Source organism: Phyllobates terribilis, unplaced genomic scaffold (genome assembly GCF_046119375.1).
Source record: "Phyllobates terribilis strain yellow unplaced genomic scaffold, ASM4611937v1 Scaffold_13__5_contigs__length_258822181, whole genome shotgun sequence".
Classification (NCBI taxonomy): domain Eukaryota; kingdom Metazoa; phylum Chordata; class Amphibia; order Anura; family Dendrobatidae; genus Phyllobates; species Phyllobates terribilis.
The window spans coordinates 130,801,543-130,827,697 of NW_027362773.1; the positions used below are offsets into that span (position 1 = coordinate 130,801,543).

General features: G+C 45.0%; 2 protein-coding genes across 4 annotated transcripts in view; both read left to right on the forward strand.

Moving 5' to 3' along the window:
• RPLP2 (ribosomal protein lateral stalk subunit P2) overlaps positions 1–26,155 on the forward strand; it is a 55,375-nt gene continuing 29,220 nt past the window's right edge. The window contains exons 1-5 of one of the 3 annotated variants that reach the window (XM_073658693.1): positions 1–137; positions 3,628–3,751; positions 5,141–5,189; positions 12,827–12,922; positions 14,765–14,878. In XM_073658693.1, the coding sequence (XP_073514794.1) occupies positions 3,629–3,751; positions 5,141–5,189; positions 12,827–12,922; positions 14,765–14,841 (345 nt within the window). In that variant the 5' untranslated portion in view covers positions 1–137; position 3,628 and the 3' untranslated portion in view covers positions 14,842–14,878. Of the gene's footprint in view, positions 138–3,605; positions 3,752–5,140; positions 5,190–12,826; positions 12,923–14,764; positions 14,879–26,155 lie in introns of those variants that run through there. The other 2 variants (XM_073658691.1, XM_073658692.1) reach the window with 2 other exon arrangements.
• LOC141174604 (lamina-associated polypeptide 2, isoforms alpha/zeta-like) lies at positions 16,896–18,760 on the forward strand. The gene is made up of 2 exons (XM_073659546.1): positions 16,896–17,170; positions 17,293–18,760. The coding sequence occupies exon 2, from the start codon at positions 17,609–17,611 to the stop codon at positions 18,548–18,550; it is 942 nt and encodes a 313-aa protein (XP_073515647.1). The 5' UTR covers positions 16,896–17,170; positions 17,293–17,608; the 3' UTR covers positions 18,551–18,760.

Below are 26,155 nucleotides of genomic sequence, written 5' to 3' on the forward strand. Positions count from 1 at the left end.
TTTCTCCCCAGCCGCGGCCGGATGTTCCTGTGTATAGCCCCGCCCCGTCAGCGGCCTTTTCCCTCCCGGCCTCCACAGAGGAAGCACGCGCGGAGCTCTCTCCTCTCCTGCCCGAGTGCTGAACGGTGAACTGTGAAGTAAGTGCCGGTTGGTAATGGCGGGCACAGGTGTTAGAGAGGGGGAGGAGCTCGGTACTGACCCTACTTCTCCCTCCATGTGACTGACACATGGGTGTAGCAGCAGCAGAGACCCGGACAGCACACTCCTCTCTGCTGCATGTGCACAGCAGTGTGGGAGCACCGATCAATGCAGGAGGGGGGCACTTATTAACCGCCTTGCAGTATGGGTCATTTTCAGTCTGAGGTGACCCATCCGGTACTATGGCAGTGCTTGTGTATTCTGTGGGGGTCCCGTCCTGAGGAGAGGATGACTAATGCTCCCCAAGTGCCCCCCTCTCTTGTATGGAGCGAGGACAGTGGCTGCCCACCCTAGTAAGATTGCGAAGCTCAACTGAATGCAAGAGTATGACCCCCAGAGGATATCCCCACACACATCCTCTGCTAGATGATGGGACTGCTGCAAAATATCTGCTGTTACACAGTCGGCACCTGAATCTAACAGCAGGGATTAGAGGAGCTCCAATCACTTTTTAATAACTTAAAGGGGGAGTCCAACCTTGGGCTACAAGTCTGCTGATTTGTGAATCTTTACTACATGCACACTGTCAGGATTCTTTGGTGCCATTAGCGGGGCACGTGACCGCAAGTATGTGATTTGCATACTCCTGACCACATTCAGACTAGACTTGCACAATTCAAGCCTGGTAAGCAAGGTCAGACACTTCTAGTTGGATTGTGGCTGGGAGTATGTATATCGCATAGGTGTGCTCACATGACCTACTGACAGAGAATCCGTGCAGTTGGTGTGATGTAATGGTTCACAAGTCTGCAGTCACATGGTGACTGCAGACTTGTGGTCTAAGGCCGAACAACCCCTTTAAATGCCATTGGCAATCTCATAGCGCCATTCATTTGGACACCCATCAGTCCTCTGCGATGCGATTGCAGGGTGCTGAGTTACCATGGCAGCCGGTGGCCCACTGAAAGCTACCAGTCGCCTCCCTCCTGGTAAGTCCAGCCACAGGGTCAGCTTCGTGTGCGGCAGTGATTTGCATCCTTCACTATAAGCAATCATACAACCACAGGTTCAAGTCCGCTACTGGAGTGAAAAAAATAAAGTTTTGAAAAATGTATAAATAGGAAAAAAAATTCTCAAATCACCTCTTAGCCCACGAACATTTCCCCAGCTAAATAAATGTAAGTGTATTCAGCCATGCCCCAAGTCCGATCTATGAAAATAATTAAACTCCTATGGTAAAATAAAAAATGCTATAACTTATTTGGTTGCTGCATATCACCAAAAAATACAATCAAAGTTATTAAAAATGTCAGTTTGGTGTGCAAAAAAAAATCCCTCATACCACTCCATTTACAGAAATAAGAAAGTTACAGGTCTGAGAAAATGCCAACATAAATGTGTTTATTTTTTAATATGTGAATTTCTGAATTTAATTTTCCTCTTAAAGCTCCATTCAAGCATTTTTATTTTCTTTTTATTCCAAGCTGGAATGGTGCCACTAATGTAAGGCCCCTGCACTTAGTCTAAGGCTGTGTGCCCACTATGCGTTTTTTAAGCGTTTCCGCAGTGGCAATTCCACTGCAGAAACGCTTAAAAACCGCTTGGTAGAAAGTCTGCCATGTTCCCCTATTATCATTGCGGAAAAATCCGCAGCACTACCATTTATTTTGCGTAATCGCAGCGTTTTCGCAGCCATTGACTTACATTGAATCGCTTAATATCCGCATGACTACATGTGCACATGGGGATATTAAAGCGATTCAATGTGCGGATGGTACCCGGGTCTGAAGAAGAGGAGACTCCTCTGGACCTGTAAAAAAAAACAAAAAAAAAAACCTTATACTCTCCTTCTGATGGCCCCCGGTGTGTTGGGCGTCTTGTGATGGTCTAATAGGACCTTCCATGACGTCATTTGACAGGTCACCGCGAGCCTCCCAACGCACTGGAGGAGACCGGGGGCCATCAGAAAGTGAGTATAATTTTTATTTTTTTACCTTTCTTTTACTATAACTTGGTCACACTATATAAATCCATGCCGTTTGCATGGATTTATATAGTGTGACCAAGTTGTCAAGCACTTTCCAAGTGATGCTGAAAGCGCTTGACAACCCGCATGCGGAAGTGCATGTGAAGAACTCTTCACATCCGCTTGTCCCTGGCAGGAATAACGCATGTACAATCCGCATGCGTTTTTTCTGCCAGGGAGATGCAGAAACGCTCAGGAAAAATCCGGAGCATTTCTGCATCGTGGGCCCATAGCCTTATACTAACCAGCCGCCGTCTTCTGCTGTTGTATGCGCCACTCCGGTCGTTCTCCAGCACCTTGTCACCTGCCGGATCACTGCAGTGTTTGCTGGAGGGCACTTTTCACTGCAATCTGAGAGCCTCCTCCCCGCTCTCTGGACTTGCATTGAGAGCTTGTGACTGTTACCTCTGAGTTGCAGGTTTTTTTTTCACCCTTTTTATGTAACACACCACTCCAGCGTTTTGTTTTTTTTTTACTTGCAGCACTGTAGCGGTGCTGTACATAAGAAAGGTAAAAAACCTGCAAGTTTTGTTTTTGTTGTAGTCCTGCTGATAGGACTAAACATGTTACTAGTCATTTTTACAGCACCCCATAAGAGTAAAATCCAAAAAAAAAAAACAATTATTGAATTGCATTTTTTTTCACTATGTCACCGCTCTTGGAATTTTTTTTCTGGTAGGTTATAGTGTAAAGTGAATGTTGTCCTGCAAAATGCAAGTTGTCGACGGAAATATAAAATAGATGTGGCTCCTAAGACGAAAGGAGAAAAAAAAAAAGAAAGTGTTAAGACGATAATTGACCTCAGCGGGAAGGGGCAGCAGGGTGACTCAGTGGTTAGCACTGTTACTTTGCAGCGCTGGGGTCCTGGGTTCAAATCCCACCACGGACAACATCTGCAACATCTCCCCGTGTTTGCGTGGGTTTCCTCTGGGTTCATACTAATGGGGAATCTAAATTGTGAGCACCAATGGGGAGAGTGATAATGTCTGTAAAACGCTGTGGAATGGATGGCGCAATATAAGTGAGTAAAAAAAGATTACATCTAAATGCCTCCTTTTAAAAATGTGGGAAAAGGCAGTGACTCAATTCTTATGGGTGGTGACTCTTAAGTGCTGAAAGGTGTGTATCTCCTTCCGCTGCACTCCTAGGTGCCGTCACTAGGTGTCCCCATTCTCAGCCTGTATACAGGTATGTTAGAGAGGATTTCCGTTCTGAGCAGGCAAGTCATTGCCCAATAGCAGGAGGACAAGGCACAACCACTATACTGCGTATGGAACTGTGTACGAGACCACCACGTGCCGAAGCTGCTGCAGCCCCTTCAATTAGCTGATTATGGTGGTCTTGTGGGTCTGATTACCTATTTGAGTTATACGAAGGATAATCCTTAATAAACGCCTAGATATAGATTAGGGACAGGCTGTAACTTCTTTTTTTTTTATAGTTTTCCATCTTCTGTTAAACAGTATGCGTTACGTAGCATCATATCTTTTGGCCTTGCTCGGCGGCAATGACAACCCTTCCATCGGTGACATAAAGAAGATCCTGGAAAGTGTGGGCATTGAATTGGACAAGGAGCGTGCTGATAAGGTATTAACACCTACTGTGCTGCGCAAAGCAAAATCTGCTATGTAGAAGCCTAATAAAGGGAATGCCTTTTGCAGGAAATGTGTAACACCCCACCTTTTGTACAGCAGCTGTATACTGGAGATGCATCACTCATTGGTCACATTAACAAGCTCCAAATGTTATTTGCTGCTTATTCCTACATTGCAAAGCTCAGTCAGTTCCTCTAAAGTTCTCTTAGTGGGCGGTATGTCTAAAAGACACCCTTTCACATACATGTGGTCGATGGACACATTGGGAATATATGTAGATTTTCCTGGCCCATGCATATAGGTCTGAGTGCATACAAAAGGTAAACACCTGAGAGTGCCCATAGTTAGGGTGGATGTGTTGATCCGTCCACCCTACGGGACTCTGTGGGAGGGAAAAAATACTTATGCCATGCAATATACACTTATTTCAGAGTCCCTCTGTGTAGGAAAGTGCAGTCTGCTCCGTTTTCCTATACAGTAATACAAACCATGTACCTGCCAGACAGGTGTAAGGAACACACTTTTGACCTCCTGTCTGATGAATGGGGACCTATGGGAGTGTTACAATATGTCAGGGAAAGGTTTCCAACAGAAACTTTAGGCTCACAGCATAAAACGCAGTGTGAACAAAGACGTATTTTCACCTTCGTAAGTACAGGTCAGTGGGGAAGATCTACAAATGCCAGTCTCTAACTGATTTGCACAAAATTTGAGGCGCATACATCATATGTCTTGGCCACCTATAGCAGATGTTAGTGGTTTCCTTTAATAGAACAACCCCTTCTCAATCACAATCCCCCCCCCCCCCCCCCAAGTAAAATAACCGCAATACTTACTTACCTTTTGTGGTGGCACCGTTCTTGTGGAGTCGGCACTTGCTCTCTCAGAGATTGCGTGATACTATGTCACGCCATCCCTTTATTCTCCCCTCCATCGGACAAAACTGACCCCAGGAGGGAGTCACAGCTGCTCTCACTTCCCCTGGTGTCATTTATTTGATGGTGAGAATGAAGCGGACACTGATGGGCTGCAGGGATTGCAAACTCCCCGAGAACCAGTGCTGCATTCGCAGGAATGGTGCCGACACCAGAGGTGAGTATAGCAGAGCATCTTCTTCTATCCCTGTTGGATATTTCTATATAGACTGTTAAGTGTTTGCATTCTTCATGTCCGTACAAACGGACCATATCTGACCAGTGCTGCCACTTTCGGCCTGCAGGGGTGCACCATTTTTGGCTGCAGTATTTTCAGTGCTGCCACTTTCGGCTTGCTGGGGTGCACCACTGTTGACTGCAGTATTTTCAGGGCTACCACTTTTGGCTGCAGTCTGTGTTATTAGACAGGATCAGCATTTGCTGTAATGTTTTCTTTCTCTTGATAGGTCATCAGTGAACTGAAGGGCAAGAAAATCGATGATGTGATCGCCCAGGGTAAGTGCTTCTTATAAATGGAGTCTCGTATCACCATGATGCTCTCAGGCCCATCATTGATCCGCAGTGTGTGATTTATAGAGGTGTAATGTCTGTGTGAGGAGGGCAGGGAGAGCTTGTGCTTTTGGGATCCTTCTCCTGGCACCTTGCAGTGATATGTGATGAGCGGTCCATCCTAATACCCGGAGGTTGCTTCTGTACCTGCTGGGTTTCGCTTGTGGACCAGATAAACTTAGAGAAGCTTTTTCAATAAATGAGTTTTGCTTCCACTCTCATTATTTGAGCTTCTCTGGACATGTTCTTGTCTGACGCCTCTTATACTGTAGTACGAGGAGACCTGAGCGCTGACATGTATTTTTCTTCTTGTATCTTCATGGTGGAGGATTATAATCTGATAAAAAAAAAAAAACCTGTTTGGCATTTTCTGTTTCTGGTGTTTGCGGTTTAGTTCTCTTGTCCCAGACAGGTAATTTCCCGTTTAAGGGAATGTTCCTGAAAATGATGGGACAGGGGTAACTGGCTGATCGCTCTGAGTCTGACCATTGGCACCCCAGCAATCTCGATGTCGCGGTTATAGAAACCCAAGAGCTGCTCTTTGCAGCCGTCTTGGATGGAGCGAAGCTGTGCATGCTCGACAGTCTCTCCATTCATTGTCTATGGGACTGCTGGAAATAGCCGCCAAGCTTTATACTCCGCAGTCCCATAGACAATGAATGGAGCGGAGGTCAAACATGCGCACATCCGCCCCATTCAGGAACGAGACACTTAATCCCAATCAAACAATTGGAAAAGTAATCCAGCATGTAGAAATCTTCTTAAAATCTGTAAGTCCTTTATCTGTATATTTTAAAATATATATTTATTATATATACTTTTTTTTTTTTTTAAACCGCTTCCCGACCGCCCACTGTAGATAAACATCCGCGCTGCCTGGGCTCTGTGCAGCGCGGACGTTTAAAAACGGTGGGTGGTCACGCAGCGCTCAGGACCCCCAGGGTCTTGCAAGCGCTGCGGGAGCGGTGCAGAGCGATAGCTCTGACAGGGAACATCATCGAGACCTGATTGGATCAGGTCCCAGTGATGTTAACCCTTTGCTGTCTTCTATATGCCGCGATCTATAGTGATCGCGGCATATAGAAGACAGCAGGAGGAGAGGGGGTCGTCCACTTACCTCTCCGACGGCCCCCTTATACCTTCCAGGACCTGACGTTGCTATGGCAGCTGGAGGTCACATGACCGCCTCCAGATCTGCCATATATGGTGTCCTGCCTGGTTCAGCCTGCAGCTGAAGCCAGGCAGAAGACTGACTGAAACAGTCAGCGAAGATCTCATGTAATGTAATACATGTCTATTACATTACATGAGATCAGTGATCAAAAAAATAAAAATTAATGTCCCATACAGGGACTAAGTAAAAATGTAAAAAAAAATGTTTTTAAACTGTTAAAAAAAAATTACTAAATAAATAAAATATTAAACCGATAAATCCGTATATTTATGCAAAAATAAAAACAGTACATATATTTGGTATCACTGCGTCCGAAACAACCCGAGTTATAAAACTGTCACACTAATTAACGCCTTCTGTGCACACCGTAATAAAAATAAATAAAAAACGGAGCAAAAAACTATGCTTTTTCCTCATATCGCCAAACAAAAAAGTGGAAAAAAATGCGATCAAAAAGCAAAATGGAAATAAAAATGGTACCGCTGAAAACGTTATCTTGTTCCGCAAAAAACAAGCCGCCATACCGCTCCATCAGCCGAAAAATAAAAGTTATACCTCTCAGAATAAAGAGATGCAAAAAAAATATTTTTTCTATAAAATGGTTTTATTGTGTAAAAGCGCCAAAACCTAAAAAAATATACAGTAAGTGTAGTATCGCTGTAAACGTACTGACCCGAAGAATAACGCTGCCTGATCACTTTTACCACACGCAGAACGGCATAAAAAAAACCTCAAACAATTCCTGAATTGTTGGTTTTTATTAATTTTACATCCCAAAAAACGGGATAGAAAGCGATCAAAAAATGTTATTTACCCAAAAATGCTACTAATAAAAATGTCAACTCGTCCCGCAAAAAACAAGCCATCACATGACTGTCGGCCGAAATATGGAAAAATTATAGCTCTCAAAATAAGGCGATGCAAAAACTAGATTTTGCAAAAAAAAAAGCGTCTTTTAGTGTGTGACAGCTGTCAGTCATAAAAACCCGATATAAATCTGGTATCTCTGTAATCGCACCGACCTGAAGAATAAAGTAATCTAATCAGTTATATCACACTAGGAACGGCGTAAAAAATAAATAAAACCAATTCTTCACCTGCTACTGATTAGTTTATTATGTCTCCCAAAGATCGCAGTAAGGCGCAGAGCCTTACATTTATCCTGTGCTCTGCGCTGTGCACTTACACCAGAGTTTCCGTGTAAATCTCTGAAATACGTGATTCAGCCAGAACCCATGACGGAAGATTCCCTGTAATGAGGCAGATATAGGCTACTGTGGACGCCGTCTAGCCTGGGATCCCACGGTGTCATTTGTTTTAGGCGTGCATAAAAGTGCGGTTGGCCACAGTTTTGTGCACTTCTGAAAAAAAGGACACCACTAAACAGAGGCCAGACGGAGTCCAGAGTAAATCTGCTGCCTCATTACAGTGAATGGATCCCGCAGGGGTTTCATCTGAATTACATCACTTGGAAATTTAGATGGAAACCCCGATGTAAGTGCTCAGCCTAGAGCGCCGGATAAATGTTACGTAAAATGTTCCAAATAAAAGCTTCAACTCGGTCCTCAAAAAAAGCTAGTCCCCACTCAGGTCCATCATCTGTTAAAAATCTAAGGGACTTCCAAGTTACTGGTAGCAGAAAGGCTCTGGAAAAGCGAAATGGCCCTTGCCCCCCAAAAGAAATTCAGAAAATTTTGTGCTCCCAAATCCAAATGCCTATTCTACAATAATTTGTTCTCCAATTGTCAAATAGCGCTCCGTCCCCCCCAGATCTCGCCGTATGGCTAAGCGGTACGATACAGCCACATATGGGGTATTGCCACTTTTAGAAGAAATTGTGTGACACATTTCGGCACCATTTTTACCCATTGCCCTGTGTGAAAATGTAAAATCTGAGGGTAAAACATTTTTTTGTGGTAATATAATTATGCTTTTTTCACTGCCCAATGGTATAAATTAAAAAATACTCACTACTTCCCTAGATGAATTCCTTGAGAGGTGTAGTTTACAAAATGGGGTCACTTGTGGGGGTTTCTGCTGTTTCGGCATATCAGCGACTCTTCAAATGTGACATGGTGTCTGCTGCCTATCCCAGCCAACATAGCGCTCCTTTCTCTTCCGAACCCTGCCGTACACCAAAGCAGTGGTTTTCCCCCACATATGGGGTATCAGCGTACTCAGGAGAAAATGTACAACAAATTTCATGGTGCAATTTATCCTGTTACCCTTATGATAATGCAAAATTAAGGGATGAAAAACGTTTTTGTGGGAAAAATGTGAAAATTTTATTTTTACAGCTCAATATTATAAACTTCTGTGAAGCAGCTGTGGGGGTTCAAGGTGCTCACCACACATCTAGATAAGTTCCCTAAGGGGTCTAGTTTCCAAAATGGTGTCACTTGTGGGGGTTTCCACTGTTTATGAACATCAGGGGCTCTCCAAACGCAACATGGCGTCCGCTAATTATTCAGACAAATTTTACATTCAAAAAGTCAAATGGCGCTCCTTCCCTTTCAAACCCTGCCGTGCGCCCAAACAGTGGTTTTCCCTCACATATGGGGTATCAGCACACTCAAGAGAAATTGCACAAAAAATTTTGGGGTCCATTTTTTCCTGTTACCCCTGTGAAAATAGAAAAAAATTGGGTCTAAAGTAACATTTTTGTGAAAAAAGTTAAATGTTCATTTTTTTCTTCCACATTCCAAATATTCCTGTGAAGCACCTGAAGGGTTAATAAAGTTCTTGAATGTGGTTTTGAGCACCTTGAGGGGTGCAGTTTTTAGAATGGTGTCACTTTTGGGTATTTTCTGTCATAAAGACCTCTCAAAGTGACTTCAAATGTGATGTGGTCCCTAAAAAAATGTTTTTGTAAACTTGTTGGAAAAATGGAAATCGCTGGTCAACTTTTAACCCTTATAGCTCCATAACAAAAAAAAATTTTGGTTCCAAAATTGTGCTGATGTAAAGTAGACATGTGGGAAATGTTATTTATTAACTATTTTGTGTGACATATCTCTCTGATTTAAGGGCATGAAAATTCAAAGTTTGAAAATTGCAAAATTTTCAAAATTTTTGCCAAATTTCCGATTTTTTTTCACAAATAAACGCAAGTTATATCGAAGAAATTTTACCACTATCATGAAGTACAATACGTCACGAAAAAACAATCTCAGAATCAGGGGGATCCGTTGAAGCGTTCCAGGGTAATTACTTCATAAAGTGACAGTGGTCAGAATTGAAAAAATTGGCCCGGTCACGAAGGCAAAAACAGGCTCTGGCGCGAAGTGGTTAAATAAAGTCACAACCCCTTGGGGGGGTGATGATAATCAGACGTGTTTCAGACCTCCAGGTCCTTAATCATGCAATGATGGTTTCCAAACTAATATTTCTAATGAAGTGAAAATTAAGACCAAAACACAATATTCACTCCCCCACCGCATCAATTAGATGCTGGTTATTTTGCTCTGTGACATGCCCTAGTTAATGTCTCTGCAACAAGGAGGGCCAAAGCTTCAGCCTTTTATATTGTACTTTTTTTTTTGTTTGTTTAACTCCAAAAGTTCAGAAAATCTCAGCTGACTCTAGAACACCTTAAAAATTCAGCCCTCTAGAAAAAAGCTAGTTATAGAGTACTGTATATAAAGGATGAGCCGTAAGGAATTGATGCATGTACCAGGCACAAACGCACAGGTAAGAACTCTGGGATATCCTAAAGATCCTTCCAAGTATGTCAGGATGGTGCCGCAGTTCTGCTGCAATCTGTGGTCGTCCCACATTGATTCAGTTGTGGTGTTATAAGAATAAAGATACACAAGGGGAATGTCTTGTTTTGCTGTCCTGAGAAATGTCCTGTTACCAGAGCACCCCCCTTGGGCATTGAGCACTTAAAAAAAAAAAAAGACAGAAGTGTCGTCATTTTTCTGTGGAAATGAACAGTACGTGCGTCTTTTAACTGTGCAAGAAAGTTTCAGGACACAAGGGCAAGGGGATCATGTCCATATCACTTACACTTGGGGAAAGGGGACACTTGCTGTGTGCATTGTATTTGTGCATTGTGTTTAACCCCTTAACTGATATATCTGTCGTGGAGCGGGCTCAGGAGCTGAACTCGCTCCATGCGTGATACATACCAGGTAGATTTAATAAGACACAGATGTCGGCTGAGGACTGAGCCGAGCTCCGCTCACTGCTGATGTCAGTCTGACAGTGGCATTTATATGGCGCGTTTGCCAGTGCTCTTGCACATTGGCTTCCATCAGCTCCCCACAGTGCGATCGTGGGGAACCTACTGAAGGCCCCCATTGCTACCATCTGGGATTTTTGTGATATGAGAGCTTGACTTGCATGTTATACTACAATCCGGTGTTAAGTGATTAGACTATCGCAGGTTCAAGACCCCTGAGAGGACGTATTTTAAAAAAATATATATATATAATTTTTTTTTTTTTTTATTTCCTTTTCCACCATTTAAAAATAGAAATGTACAAAATTAACATGTTATCACCGTGTCCACAAAAGTGCGATCTATCAAACTATAGAATTAACCCTTACATCAAACACTGAAAAAAATAACGCCACCGCTGTTCCATCAATGGAAAAAGAAACACTGGTTTTGGAAAATGGCAACAACCATTTTTTTTTTTTTATTATTTATTCTTAAAGGGGGTGTCCACTTTTGGACAACCTCAACTTAATTCAGGAGCCAAATTAAAACCATGCGTATTCCCTTCCTGCAGCGGCACCGTTCCTGGTGGAGACATGGTGTTGTTGCCCATTGGTAAACGTCTGATCTGACGAAATAGTAAAGGCTTCAGCTGGCGCGCAACATAAATGTTATGTCACCACCAGGAGCTGCAGTGCCGACATTACTGGAATGGCTCCTGAATGTGTTCATTACATGACTCCCCCCAGTGTAATCAACAACCCCTTTTTGGTACCACAATAATATACTGCATAATCTACACCGTTAAAACAAAACTGGCAGAATTATATATATATATATATATATATATATATATATATATATATATATATATATATATATATATATATATATATATATATATATATATATATATATATATATATATATATATATATATATATATATATATATTCTCCTATTTTTTTTAGATTCTTTTTCTCTTTTTTTTTTTTTTTTTTTTTTGAAAACTACAACCCGTCCACCAACACAAAAAACAAGCCCTCATACGGCGCTGTCAACAGAGAATTAATGTTATACCATTGAAAGAAAATGCCAAAGTGCACAAAATGAAAAATTGTCCAGGCTAAAGGGTTAGGGTGGATCTGTCACCAGGTCTCACAATACGAGCTGCATATTTATTACATAGGTCTCTTGGTAATATTGCTAATGTATTTACTTTAAAAATCAATGTCAAAAAGCTTGTCCTAATTAAAATGATACATTCTTTAGAAGAGTCCAGCTATAAAATGAAGTGGCTCATGAGACCAAGTGTATGCCACCTGACTGACAGCTACAGCTTGTACTGAGCAGTGTGAGATCTCTGCTGGGAGGAGGGACACTGATCAGCTGTAGATCGAGCTAGGTGAACTGAGATTGAGCTACACTTTGATCAAGGATTATACAGCTATTCTCATGTGTAATTTCAAAGCAAGTACACCACTCCAGCATCATCAGGTTTTACACCTGCATAATGTGTACGTTCTGTATTGTGAAATCTGGTAACAGTTCTGATTTAAGGGCTAATGGATATATATTACACATACTTAATCTGGCATCAGGGGGCCCTCATGAGTGCTGAATTATTAGCCTGTCATGGTTTATTTTCTCTAATGTCACTTCTAAACTGCTAGTGTTATGCAAGTCTACAGCTAATACTATTAAAAGTGAGCAAAATGGATCACAATTTGGTGTGTGTATTATCTATTATTAATAATATATATATATTTTTTTCTAATTGTTCCCATCTATTTTCTGCAGGTGCTAGGTTAGAGAGCGCATCGATCTCAGGACTTACCTGGGTTCATGTTGTAGTATCAACATTTTAGTGACTTTCCAAGAATAGAATTGATAAGGAAAATCTTATTTTTTTTGCAGCTCATCATTTTTCCGTATTGAGTAAAGTTTACCTTGCTTACATAATGCCTGCTGTAAGCCCTCACTGGATATAGCTGCTTTTACAGTTACTGATTTAACCTTTCACATCATTTCTAGGTCAAGGATACAAAGCTTTTCAGCTCACGCCTTGATAATGTTCCTAAGGAACGGAGTTTTCTGAGAAGGCTCTCTGGGGATCTCTGTTCTCGGAGCTTTAGATGCCAGTCTTTATGTACTGTTCAGTAAAAAAAAAAAAGATTTGTTCTTATCGATAGGACATGTCATTATGATATTCAGTGTTCATGGTTTTTGTTTTTTTCTTTCTTGTAGGGAACACCAAATTGGCAAGTATGCCCACCGGAGGAGCTGTTGCTGTTGCTGCCTCTGGATCAGCCGCCCCTGCTGCCGGAGGATCTGCTGCACCAGGTAACTATTACCAAGTGGGAAAAATTCATAGCCAAATATAACACCAAAAAAGGAAAATATTGTAAAAAATGTTTTCTTATTGTGCGGAATAAAAAGCGCGTTCCGCAGAATTTAAAACTGTTAAGGAAATTCTGTGAATTTCACAACTTTTATTGTAGCAGTGGTGGTTTGCTGTGAATTTGCAGAGTTGTGACAAGATCAGCAACAGAAAAAGTCAGTGTGTGAACTCAGCCTTAGGCCTCATTCAGTCGTCCATTTATTTTTTCTTCTGCTTAAGAAAATAAATTAAACCGATTTTTATTTTTTTTCAGTCTGCTGATGTCAGTTTTTACCATCAGTGACTTTTCTCGTAGACAGAAATAATAATAAAAATTTTTTTTTGCGATCTTAAAACCAGTATACGGATTGCACACGGATGCCCTGCGTGTCCTGTCAGTGATTTTTTCAGAACCATAATTTTGATGTGCGACTCGGATCAAAAATAGTCATGACTGATATTTTTGCAGTCTGCTAATAAAAACAGACATGTGAACCTTTCCAAAAAACATACTTATTGTGGGATATCTGTGAAAAAACAGATGTCTGAATGCGAACACGGGGTAAAAAAACATTGCTGAAGGTTTTGCCTGCAAGTTTGTACAGGTAAAATCTACAGTGGTGGGCAAGTGATCAGTTTTATAAGTCTAATCCACGCACTGTGGAAATGGCCATGAAGAGCGTATTTTAACATCTGAAGCTTGTTAGTTTCTGATGCATAATTTTACCACTTTCAGTGTATTTTGGTCAAAGGATTAATGTTTCTCCTTGTGGAGAGATACAAGCCAGGCCTGGCATGTCAGAGTAAGGAGACTCATAGGCCATGCATGTTCTAGGAAATTAAATATGCAAATTGCCTGTTCAGTGGAGGACTAGAACTCTACTGCCACCTATTGGAAGTAGCAATCCTAATGGTCAATATCGACCCTCTAACGAGTCTTGTCACATGACTTAGGATAACAGCCAAGCCAGAATGTATTTTTGTGCAATCCATGACTTATCCACAGCAAAATCTGCTTGTGGACCTAAAAAGGTTCTGATCCAGAAATACAGTTAACAAATGCATGTATCTACTCGTCCACACCTCAGTAGAGAAATGGTGCTGCTCGTGTTTTTTTTCACCAAGTCTATAGAGATTTGCCAAATTTTTAATGAAGGTCCCCATTGGAAAAATGGTGAACCAAGACTCGCAGTGTCTTGACACCCTATGAAAAGTGCTCGCTGAATATAGATTGAACATGACAGGTCACCAAACAATGGGAACTTGGAAGCAAAGTTCTAGATGATGGAAAAGAAAATTAATTTTGTGACTTATTTGAGAAATATGCAGTATGGACCAGCGTCATCTTGTACTGAGAAATAAGTTACCAGTGGGTAGAAATAAAACTGCTGGAAGCCACCACCATGGAAAGTAGCACTTTTATGCTCAAAATTGTCATTCTGCGTAGCTTCATTTTCCTGTAATTCTAAGTGGGCAGATATCTAATGTGATTTGGATGGCTTTTACTTTCTGTTCTCCTGGAGCTTTAGTCTATAAGGGCACAGCTATCCTGTGCAGAGGTGATAAAGGGGCTCGGGCGTAAACCAGCTTTGTCTTGTGCCAAACTTGTATATAGCTTGCTCCCTCTTTCATCAGTATTATACGAGGGCTTCCATGGCAGTGACTGGCACTCTTGACCTTGTTTTCGATTGCATAAATGGTAACAGTTGTCGTACATCTGTCAAGTCATTATGGGCCGGAGGAGACTGGAGAGATGAGTTACACATGTGATTACCCAATGTCTTAATGTGACCACTGTTTTTCAGCTGAAGAGAAGAAGGAAGAAAAGAAGGAAGAGTCCGAGGAGTCTGACGAGGACATGGGATTCGGCCTCTTTGATTAGAATTCATGGCAGATTAAATAAAAATATCTTTATTTAAGCTGTGCTGGTTTTCTGGAATCTGGTTTTGACATGGCCGAAGAAAGTGATGGGTCTTTTAATATGTGATCTGGGTAAGAAACAATCTTGTGCCCAGATAGTAAATACATTCTTCTTTTACTTGGTTGTACTCGGCCTTGACCAGTTTGGTTGGTGAATCATACTATATTTCCTATTATAGTATAGGTAGAGACTAGAGCTGGTCTGAATGGATTTGCAGGACTTGGTCCGTCGGGCACGTGAGTACTCTGTGGCCATGGGCCAGGAGCGGTTTGTGGCTCATCTTTTGATTAACAGGCCTGACGTGACATCATTGTTGAAGCGTAACGCACATGTGACTTTACGTCAGTCCGGCTAATCAAAAGAAGAGCTGCAGATACCATCAGGCAGGAGGCGTCATTCAGGGCTCCCATCTAGCGGCTACAGACCACTGTTGTGGCTGATGGACCAAGTCTTGTGACTCGATTGGTGCTAAACATACCTTTGCATTACACAGTAATACTAGACAACTATTCAGGTCTAATGTCCTCAATTTGCTTTTTCATACTAATTTCTAGTACAATTTACTGAAGGTCCTTTACCTCTATTTATGCTTTGCTAATACAGCACCAAAATATTCCACCTCACTTTACATATCTACATAGTTATCACTGTCCCCATTATGATATTCCCTTTCAATATGTCTTTGGGGTGTGGGAGGAAATATGTGCAAACATCATGCAGATGTTATGGTGGGGTATGCAGAGCAACACGGTTACCCACTGAGCCACTGTAGCACCCACGGAAGACTTCGGCTTGTAGAAGGGTCTACAGAAACAAATATCATCTGATCTAATGTTCTAGAAGTTTGTGTAATTGAAGACACTGGACTGAGATTTATTCTTAGTGATTAGGTCAATCAAAGGTGAATGCTGAGATCTATTAATACCTAGAAATGTTGACATTCATGTGAATGGAGCTTGTAGCAATCCATGCACATGCCGTAGGAACATTCACCTTTGTATAAATGGAGTTAAATTCCAATAGCAGCTGTTACTGTGTGAATATTTTGTGTTTTATAAGCAGATGATCAGTAGAAGACTAGTTGTCTCATGCCATCGAGTCCTGCTCTGTGTAGCACTGCCTTCACCGATTGACAACTTACTGTGCATAGGCAGAATCAGTGATGTGGGCAGGCTTATACACGGCACAGCATTCAGAGCACTGCTAGATCTGCAGCAGAGAAAACAGATTTTATCAAAACTGCAGCAAGCAGCTCAGTAAGTGATATCACTGGAGGCAAGCTCTTGGCCCCTACATCATGCTGCTTTCATATTACATAACAAAAGCGTTGTGGCAGATTTTCCCCTTCTCCCATGACAGCACCACCTGAGAGAGGGTATCCGCCCACCAAGGACAGGAACCTACTGAATAAAAAGGCGGTACCTCTCCTCCGCATCAGTTTTTGGTTCCTGTCCCTGATGGGAGCCTCACCAGGTGGTACCTCACGTACCTGGATTATGGACGGTGCGGCCTGGAGGCCGTGGAAGCAGCAGATGGTCCCTGTTCCCAGCCCGTCTGGCTGCTGCCCGGGTCTGCGTGTGGGGAGGAGGTGCTGTTTTCCTTCGGATGCCTCCCCGCGTGCGCCGGGGCCTGCGGCCGGGTCTGCGCCTCGCAAAGATGAACTGAGCGCGCCGGCAGGTCTTCCGGGCTGCGCACGTGGGGGTCGCGTCGCACCCTGTGACGGAGCGCGCCGGAAGTCCGGACTGCGCACGCGCGGGGTGCTGACGCGCCCTATCACGGAGTGCGCCGGAAACCGGGTCTGCGCATGCGCGGGTGGGAAGCTGTCATCCCGCTGCAAGCGCGCCGGGTGCCGCTGGGCTGCGCACGCGCAGAGGCAGGTGGATCTGCGGGTAGCGCGCCAGCTGGCTAAAATTTAAAAAAAAAAAAAAAAAAAAAGAAAGGAAAAAGAGAGATGAGCACGCTGCCGGAAGGGGAGGAGCCTAAAGGAGGTGGAGCCCTACTGCTTTTAAGGATGGGGAGCAATCAGGATGGTGGTGTCTGCATCCCCGCCATGATGAATGAGGAACCGCAGTCACCTGGGCAGCAGCTGTCACCGCCACAGGAAGTACAGCAGCAGCCACAGCCATCAAAGCAGCGCAAGCAGCTCAAACAAATGGAACGGGAATCTTCCCATCGACAAAGTCACAGCAGTGAGGGGCGTACGAGTTCCGGCAAGACTGGTCAGAAAAGACTTCGTCAGTCCACCTCCGCCAGATGGGAGCCCTCATGTGAACGGCAACCACCGCCTCCGGTACCCTAGTCTGAACGGCAGTGTGGTGAGTGATCTTCGTGAAAGTCTCACCTTGAATAATGTGCTCTTCTCTCTCTCTCTCTCTCTTTTCCTCCTTCTTCTCCTTTTAATTCTTGGGGCAGGAGGCGAAGAAGTGTAGTGCTAAAAATAAAAACAGGGAGTGTGCTTTATGCAAAATCGGTCTTCCCACCTCCTATGCCAAAAACCTATGCTCAGACTGTATTCAGAAAACCATTGCAGAGGAGTCCCCCAGGTTTTCTTTAGAATTAAAGGATCTAATCCAGACAGAGGTCAGAGAGTCTTTAAGAGGCTTAACCTCACTCAAAAAGAAGAAGCGGAAACTAGTTTCTTCAGAATCAGAGGAATCAGTGGAGTCCCGTTTTACGAGAGAACTGCCTTCCTCCTCTAATCACTCCTCATCGTCATCGGAGTCTTCGGATGATAATGGGGGGGGGCAGACCTTGTTTTTCGGTTGATAATACTGAGAGACTAGTTAAAGCCGTCAGAGGGACTATGGGTATTACCGATACCAAAGTGCCCAGAACAGTCCAGGATGTTATGTTCGGGGGCTTAGACCAAAGGAGGAGACGCTCATTCCCGGTCAATGACAGGATTAAATCTCTGATAGAAAGGGAATGGAAGAAACCGGAGAGGAAGGGTCAGCTGCCGTCATCCTCCAAGCGGAGGTACCCCTTTGAGGATGAGGATGCGGCTAAATGGGACAAAACCCCTAAGATTGACGTGGCCATTTCAAAATCTTCAAAAAAATCCACTCTGCCCTTTGAGGATTTAGGAGCCTTAAAAGACCCGCTGGATAAAAAAGCGGAGTCCTTCCTTAAGCAAACCTGGGAGTCGTCAGCAGGGGCCCTTAAACCGGCAGTAGCAGCGACCTGCACTGCTAGATCTATGATGATCTGGCTTCAACAATTGGAAGACCAGATCAGGGGGAATGTGTCCAGGGAGAAAATTCTATCAGACCTTCCTCTTGTGCAGGGAGCGGCTGCATTCCTGGCAGATGCATCGGCAGATTCAGTTAGGCTGGCTGCCCGGTCTGCAAACCTCTCTAATGCAGCCCGTAGGGCGCTATGGCTCAAGAGCTGGCCAGGAGATGTGCAGTCAAAGTCTAAACTGTGCTCAATCCCTTGTGAAGGGGACTTCTTGTTCGGCAAAGGTCTAGATGACATCCTAGATAAAGCCGCAGACAAAAAACATGGATTTCCCACGGTGTCTGGTTCCCGATTTAACAGTTCCTTTCGGAAGAGAAAATACAGCCGCAGTAAAGCTCCCAGAGACCAAGGTAGCTGGAAAGACCGAAAGCCGTATAGCAGAGGCTTCATGTTTGGGGGTCCCTCCTCCGAGAATAAGAAAGCCCCTAAGTGACAGTTCCCCCCAGGTGGGAGGAAGATTGTCCCACTTCCTGCCTGCCTGGAAGGAAATTTCATCCAATTCTTGGATCTTAGGGATAATCAGGAGGGGGCTCACACTAGAGTTCAAGAGCAGGCCCAAGAACACTGTCAAAATATCAGCCCCCAGAGGTTTAGTGGAACAGATAGCCTTACAGCAGGAAGTTCTCTCTCTGCTCAGGAAAGGAGTTCTGGTGGAAACACATGTACCCGAGCAAGGAAGAGGATTCTATTCGACCCTCTTCCTAATAAAGAAGCCGGACGGCTCCTTCAGGACCATTGCGAACTTAAAAAGACTGAACGACCATTTAATCTACAGGCCTTTCAAGATGGAAACAATAAAATCAGCCATAAAGATGTTATTTCCGGACTGTTTTATGTGCGTCCTCGATCTGAAGGACGCCTACTACCACGTCCCGATTTTGCCAGATCATCAACAGTTTCTAAGAGTAGCTGTACAATTCGGCAGGCACGTAAGGCATTTTCAGTTCGCAGCTCTTCCCTTTGGCATTTCCATGGCGCCGAGAGTCTTCACAAAAATCATTCTGGAGGTCACAGCGCACTTGAGGGAAAGAGATATTTTAGTCATCCCTTATCTGGACGACTTCTTAGTAGTGGGCAGATCAAGTCAACTCTGTGCTCTAGCCCTGGCGGACGTCATGGCCAGTCTAAGACGCCTAGGTTGGCTGTTAAATCTGGAGAAGTCAAGGCTGGAACCAAAGAGGGTTCAGTCTTTCCTGGGTCTCATTCTGGACTCGGAAAACCAAACCTGTCTTCTGCCAGAGGAAAAGAAACTGAAGATCAGATCCCTAACATCTCAGATTGTCAGCAATCCGACCATCACCCTGAGGAGTGCAATGTCTCTGTTGGGTACAATGACGTCTTGCATTCCGGCGGTTCAGTGGGCCCAGCACCATTCCAGGTGTCTTCAACAGGAGATTCTGGCAGCGGACAGGTGGCTCAAAGGTCGCCTGAATGGGAAAATATCTCTTCCAGATGTTGTGATCAACTCCCTGGACTGGTGGACATCTCCGGTCAACCTATCTTTGGGGGTTCCTTGGACCTTCCAGGTGTCGGATACAATTACAACAGACGCAAGTGCGGAAGGTTGGGGAGCTCACCTAAGGGATCGTTCTGTACAAGGCTTCTGGTCGGACAGCGAGACAAGCCTCTCTTCCAACATGAAAGAGCTGTTGGCAGCCAGAAACGCGCTAAAAGAATTCAGTTCTGTTCTTCAGGGTCCTCACGTCAGGATAATGTCAGACAACAGATCAACAGTCGGTTGATGTAGGCATCAGGGGGGTACCAGGTCTCTCCCTCTGATGTTAATAGCGGATCAGATCTTCAGTTTTGCCGAGAGTCGGCTGGTTACGCTCTCGGCACTGCATATAAAAGGGGAAGAGAACATAAAGGCCGATTTCTTGAGTCGTCACATCTTGAAACAAGGAGACTGGGAGTTGAATCCAGCCGTTTTTCAGCAGATTGTGGATCGGTGGGGACAGCCCCAGATAGATCTGTTTGCAAACAGACACAATCGGAAGACCGAAACCTTTTGCTCCCTGAATCCAAAAGAGGGGGCGTTTGCGGTGGACGCGCTGCAGATTCAGTGGGATTTCACTCTAGCTTATGCCTTTCCCCCTTTAGTACTGATCCCTACTATCCTGAGGAAGATCCGAGAGGAACGGGCGAGGGTTATATTGATCGCCCCGTTCTGGCCCAAGAGACCATGGTTCACTTGGATGAAGAGAATGTCCCAAGCAGATCCATGGGTTCTTCCGGACATCCCGGATCTCCTCAGGCAGGGCCCAGTCTGTCATCCCCAAAGAGCGAGCCTGCATTTGACGGCTTGGATTTTGAGAGGTCGCTATTGACGCAAAGGGGGTTTTCTCCAGATCTTGTTACTACCCTTCTAGCAAGTAGAAAGCCCATAACAACTAGAATCTATGGTAGAACCTGGGCTAAGTTCTTGTCTACCTCGGGTCAGTCTGCCAAAGGGAGGGTTCCTATTGAGGCCATACTAGAATTCCTCCAGAAGGGGTTAAACATGGGACTAGCCACCAGTACTCTTAAGGTACAGGTATCTGCTCTGGGGGCACTGTATAATTATGACTTGGCAGCAAATAGATGGATCATTAGATTTATTAAAGCCTGTCATAGATCCAGACCTATTCCTGTTCCAAGAATGCCTCCTTGGGACCTTAATTTAGTTCTGGAAGCATTAACCAAACCTCCCTTCGAGCCCTTAGAGAAGGTTTCAGAAAAAATCTTAACTTTAAAGACTGCGCTATTGGTGGCCCTGACATCAGCTCGTAGAGTCAGTGACTTACACGCACTATCCGTTAACCATCCATTCACTCAAGTATGTATGGATAGAGTAATCTTAAGACCAGACCCGGCCTATCTTCCAAAGGTAGCCTCCAAGTTCCATAGGACGCAAGTAATCACTCTCCCTTCCTTCTATCCTAATCCTAGGGATTCTGAGGAACATAAGCTTCACACCTTAGATGTTAGGAGGGTGTTAGTCCAGTATTTGGAAGTGACAAAAGCCTGGAGAAAGAGTGACGCTTTATTTATATCCTTTCAGGGGGCTAGGAAAGGACTTAAGGTTACAAGGGGGACCATAGCTAGATGGGTCAGGGATACTATTACCTTAGCCTACTCTTCTAGCAATCTGCCGGTTCCTGAGAACCTGAAGGCCCATTCCACCAGAGCGGTAGCTGCTTCCTGGGCTGAGAAGGCGGATGTGCCCATCGACATTATATGTAAGGCGGCAACTTGGTCATCCCCTGCTACATTTTACAAACATTACTGTCTTGACCTTTCCTCTTCTACTGATCTGTCCTTTGGTAGAAGGGTGTTGCAAGCGGTGATCCCTCCCTCTGGTATTTAATCTCTATAAATCTCTCAGGTGGTGCTGTCATGGGAGAAGGGGAAAAGATCCTAGTTACTTACCGGTAACGGGATTTTACAGAGCCCATGACAGCACCCTATTAATTCCCTCCCCTTTATCACTGTGGTGTGCACTTTTTTTAAGGTGTTTAGTACATATGTTGAGGTGGTGGTTATGTATTAACCTGTCTTCGGAGGCCCTCTCATGCTCTGAAACAAAAAACTGATGCGGAGGAGAGGTACCGCCTTTTTATTCAGTAGGTTCCTGTCCTTGGTGGGCGGATACCCTCTCTCAGGTGGTGCTGTCATGGGCTCTGTAAAATCCCATTACCGGTAAGTAACTAGGATCTTTTTTCAGCAAACATTTTTTAGTGATTTAATGGATCCTTCATAGCATCAAGGTCACTGCTGATCATCACTGGTACAAAAAAGGGTCAGAGCTTAAAATGTTAGCAATAAAGGAGCGGACAAAGTAAGGCCAAGTACACACTGTCACAGGTTAACATTGAGGTCATGGTTGTGGTAATGCATAGGGAAACAATAACTATAACCATATAATTATCAGCTTATCCATTACATTGCTGACTGTTTATTACTTTCCTAGCTGATTCCAGTAATCCGCCGTGCAGTCATTATTCCAAAGTGAAATTTAACATCATGGTCGGCTTTTCCAAGTCCTGGGATATGAGACTGCGTTCTGTATCTCAGCAGCGGCTGATCAAGCATAAAACTAGGTATAAACTATCAGCAGATGGCTCCTAGCAGGTTTATGGGGCGATTATCAGCACACACCTGTCCAGGTACAATCTGGTCATCTTGGTTACATTAATGCCTGCTGTACAAGAGTGATCGAATATAATTCAGAATAACTATTATCTATTACACACTTCAGGCCACTTGGTTGACACAAACCCCATGACCAAGTAAACAGCGTCACGCTGACAAACATGTTCTGTGCACTGCATCCACCGCCCGTCTGTCGTACATTGTCAGTGTGGGCCATTCAATTCTGTAAGCAAATGGGCTAAGACTGCATGGTCAGCATGTTCATGGAGCTGGAAAAAAAAAACAAAATTATTAATTGGCTATATTAAGAAATTTAGTGTTAACTGATATTTAAAGGGGTAGTTCTGCCCAGTGCAAATTTTCAGCAAACACTGCATCTTACCAAATCCCAACACTGTAATATTTCTGTTTTGGATCACCTGATGAGGTGGATCCTCCAAGATCCAGGCAGGCACACAGGCCACAAGCGTCGGTGCAGCAAGAGACCGCTGGTACTAGAAACACTAGAGACCGCAGGGAGCTGAAGTACTGGAAGCCTCAGAAGACTGGGAAGCAGGTAGCAGAGGTACTGGAAGCCTCAGAAGACTGGGAAGCAGGTAGCAGAGGTACTGGAGGCTGCAGGAGACTGGGAAGCAGGTAGCAGAGGTACTGGAGGCTGCAGGAGACTGGGAAGCAGGTAGCAGAGGTACTGGAGGCTGCAGGAGACTGGGAAGCAGGTAGCAGAGGTACTGGAGGCTGCAGGAGACTGGGAAGCAGGTAGCAGAGGTACTGGAGGCAGCAGGAGACTGGGAAGCAGGTAGCAGAGGTACTGGAGGCTGCAGGAGACTGGGAAGCAGGTAGCAGAGGTACTGGAGGCTGCAGGAGACTGGGAAGCAGAGGTACGGAATGCTGCAGGAGACTGGGAAGGAGGTATCAGAGGTACGGAATGCTGCAGGAGACTGGGAAGGAGGTATCAGAGGTACGGAATGCTGCAGGAGACTGGGAAGGAGGTATCAGAGGTACGGAATGCTGCAGGAGACTGGGACGCAGGTAGTAGAGGTACTGGAGGCTGCAGGCAACCAGGAGACTCCCACATAGGGTGAGAGTCTGCTGATTACCAGCCTCGTGGATGAGCTAAATATATCTCATCACGCTGCTGAATTTTGCCCTATGGAAGATCACTACCCTCTTTCCATTATGTCTCCTAACTCCCTCACTGCTTGGCTTAGTGTGCATTTCTTCTCATCTATCTGGAACCTGTCTGCTTGGACAATAAGAGCATCGCCCGTTTGGATTCTAGCAGCCCGACTTAGCTCCTCTGACATCACCTGTAGGGGCAGAATGTGCTGATATCTCGGACTTCAACTTAGTGTGAATGGGGGCTGATCGAGGGCAACAATTAAAGAGGTTGTCTCAGGTTCTGAAGTCGCTATCATCAGGAGCACAGCGTTCCCTGGAACTCCTGCTTGCCGCAGGGTGGTGAAGATTGACAACTGCCTGCTCCATGATGCTGCAAGGCAGCATGAGGGAAGCGCAAGGACACTGAAGGATCAGTAATCTGGCCAGCTTCAGAGCGCATGCTCCTTTCCAGCTCTGAGGTGCTCGGTAACCCGGGCAATGAGCAGTAAACTATAGAACTAGTTCTTGATAAAGGAGAGGAGTTTTAATAAGTGGTAAATTGCAATGTTGCTTTGTTTTTGCAATTTTACCCATTTAACTCTATTGTGCTCGACGTTAGGCTTTGCAGGTGGCCCGGCATGCTTCCATATGATCATCTGCCCGGTCTTGTATGAGGCCTACCAAGACACACACCTGTGTCTTGATATTAAGACTTTTAGTGTTCTTGAGTCATCTCTACCTGTGGCCTCCAGTACCTCTGCTACCTGCTTCCTAGTCTCCTGTCTACCTGTGGCCTCCAGTACCTCTGCTACCTACTTCCTAGTCTCCTGTCTACCTGTGGCCTCCAGTACCTCTGCTACCTACTTCCCAGTCTCCTGTCCACCTGCGGCCTCCAGTACCTCTGCTACCTGCTTCCTAGTCTGTGGCCTCCAGTACCTCTGCTACATACTTCCTAGTCTCCTGTCTACCTGTGGCCTCCAGTACCTACTTCCCAGTCTCCTGTCCACCTGCGGCCTCCAGTACCTCTGCTACCTGCTTCCTAGTCTGTGGCCTCCAGTACCTCTGCTACATACTTCCTAGTCTCCTGTATGTCTGCGGCCTCCAGTACCTCTGCTACCTGCTTCCTAGTCTCCTGTCTGCCTGTGGCCTCCAGTACCTCTGCTACCTGCTTCCTAGCCTCCTGTCTGCCTGCAGCACCCAGCACCTCTGCTACCTGCTTCCTAATCTCCTGTCTACCTGTGGCCTCCAGTACCTCTGCTTCCTAGCCTTCTGTCTGCCTGCGGCCTCCAGTACCTCTGCTATCTGCTTCCTAGCCTCCTGTCTACCTGTGGCCTACAGAACCTCTGCTATCTGCTTCCTAGCCTCCTGTCTACCTGCGGCCTCCAGTAACTCTGATACCTTCTTCCTAGTCTCCTGTCTGCCTGTGGCCTCCAGTACCTCTGCTTTCTAGCCTCCTGCCTGCCTGCTGCCCCCAGCACCTCTGCTACCTGCTTTCTAGCCTCCTGCCTGCCTGCAGCCCCCAGCACCTCTGCTACCTGCTTCCTAGCCTCCTGTCTACCTGCGGCCTCCAGTACCTCTGCTACCTGCTTCCTAGCCTCCTGTCTACCTGCGGCCTCCAGTACCTCTGCTACCTGCTTCTTAGCCTTCTGTCTGCCTGCGGCCTCCAGTATCTCTGCTACCTGCTTCCCAGTCTCCTGCGGCCTCCAGTACCTCTGCTACCTTCTTCAGTCTTCTGCGGCCTCCAGTACCTCTGCTACCTGCTTCCCAGTCTCCTGCGGCCTCCAGTACCTCTGCTACCTTCTTCAGTCTTCTGCGGCCTCCAGTACCTCTGCTACCTGCTTCCCAGTCTTCTGCGGTGTCCGGTACCTCTGTTATCTGCTTCTACCCTCAGGGACAATGCACCCAGCACAGCCACTTGCTCATATACCATATGGACAAAAGTATTGGGACACACCTGTAACGCTGCGTTCACACATTGCAAATACATTTTTTTATTTTCCCTTCAATCGTATAACTGCCGGGATAAACTGTCATCAACGCTGGAACAGCAGCGGCCTGGAAGATGAGTGTAATGTTTTTAGATTATATTGGGGCCACTTTAGCAGTTCTGTGATGTGCAGGGTAATACTTTGCCTCCATAGAATGGAGCTATATAAGCGAGTAAAATAAACAGTGCACCCAGTGCTGTGTCTAGAGTCCAGTTGCCCCAGTGCAAAATTTGGACCTGAGCCCCCACCTCCATGTTGGCCGCATGTATGGGACCTTGTAGCATTGTAGATCCTAAAAAAGACATTTGTAATAATGTCCCTTGTCCTGGCCCCTTCCTGAGCACCTTTCAGTAATAATGTTCTCTCTCTGCCTCTGCTTATTGGTCAGTAGATGCATGTACCAATGCAAAAAAATTACAATAAAATATAAAAGAAAAAAAATGTGCAGCGGATTACACTAATCTGAGATCTAACTGGAATAATGCAGGAACAAACCCGGAGACAGACCCATCTGCCATAGGTCGCACCCATTATATTCTATGTAAACAATTTATAGCTGTTTCTATAAGTTTATTTCTGATTCAAACGGATACGTCCAGGAACCAGTGAGATTAATTGTTTGGATATCGTCTGGATCCGTCGTACGATCGTGCTCATTGCTAGCCGCATCACCATACAGTCAGCTGCACTGGAGAATAGTGCGCGCCCCCTGGCGCCCGCCGTGCAGAACTGTCCGCTCAGTGACAGCAGAGGGAGGACAGTGCGGCCCCAAGCGGCAGATCAGGAGGCTCCACCCACACAAGAGGGTGTAGCTCTATCTC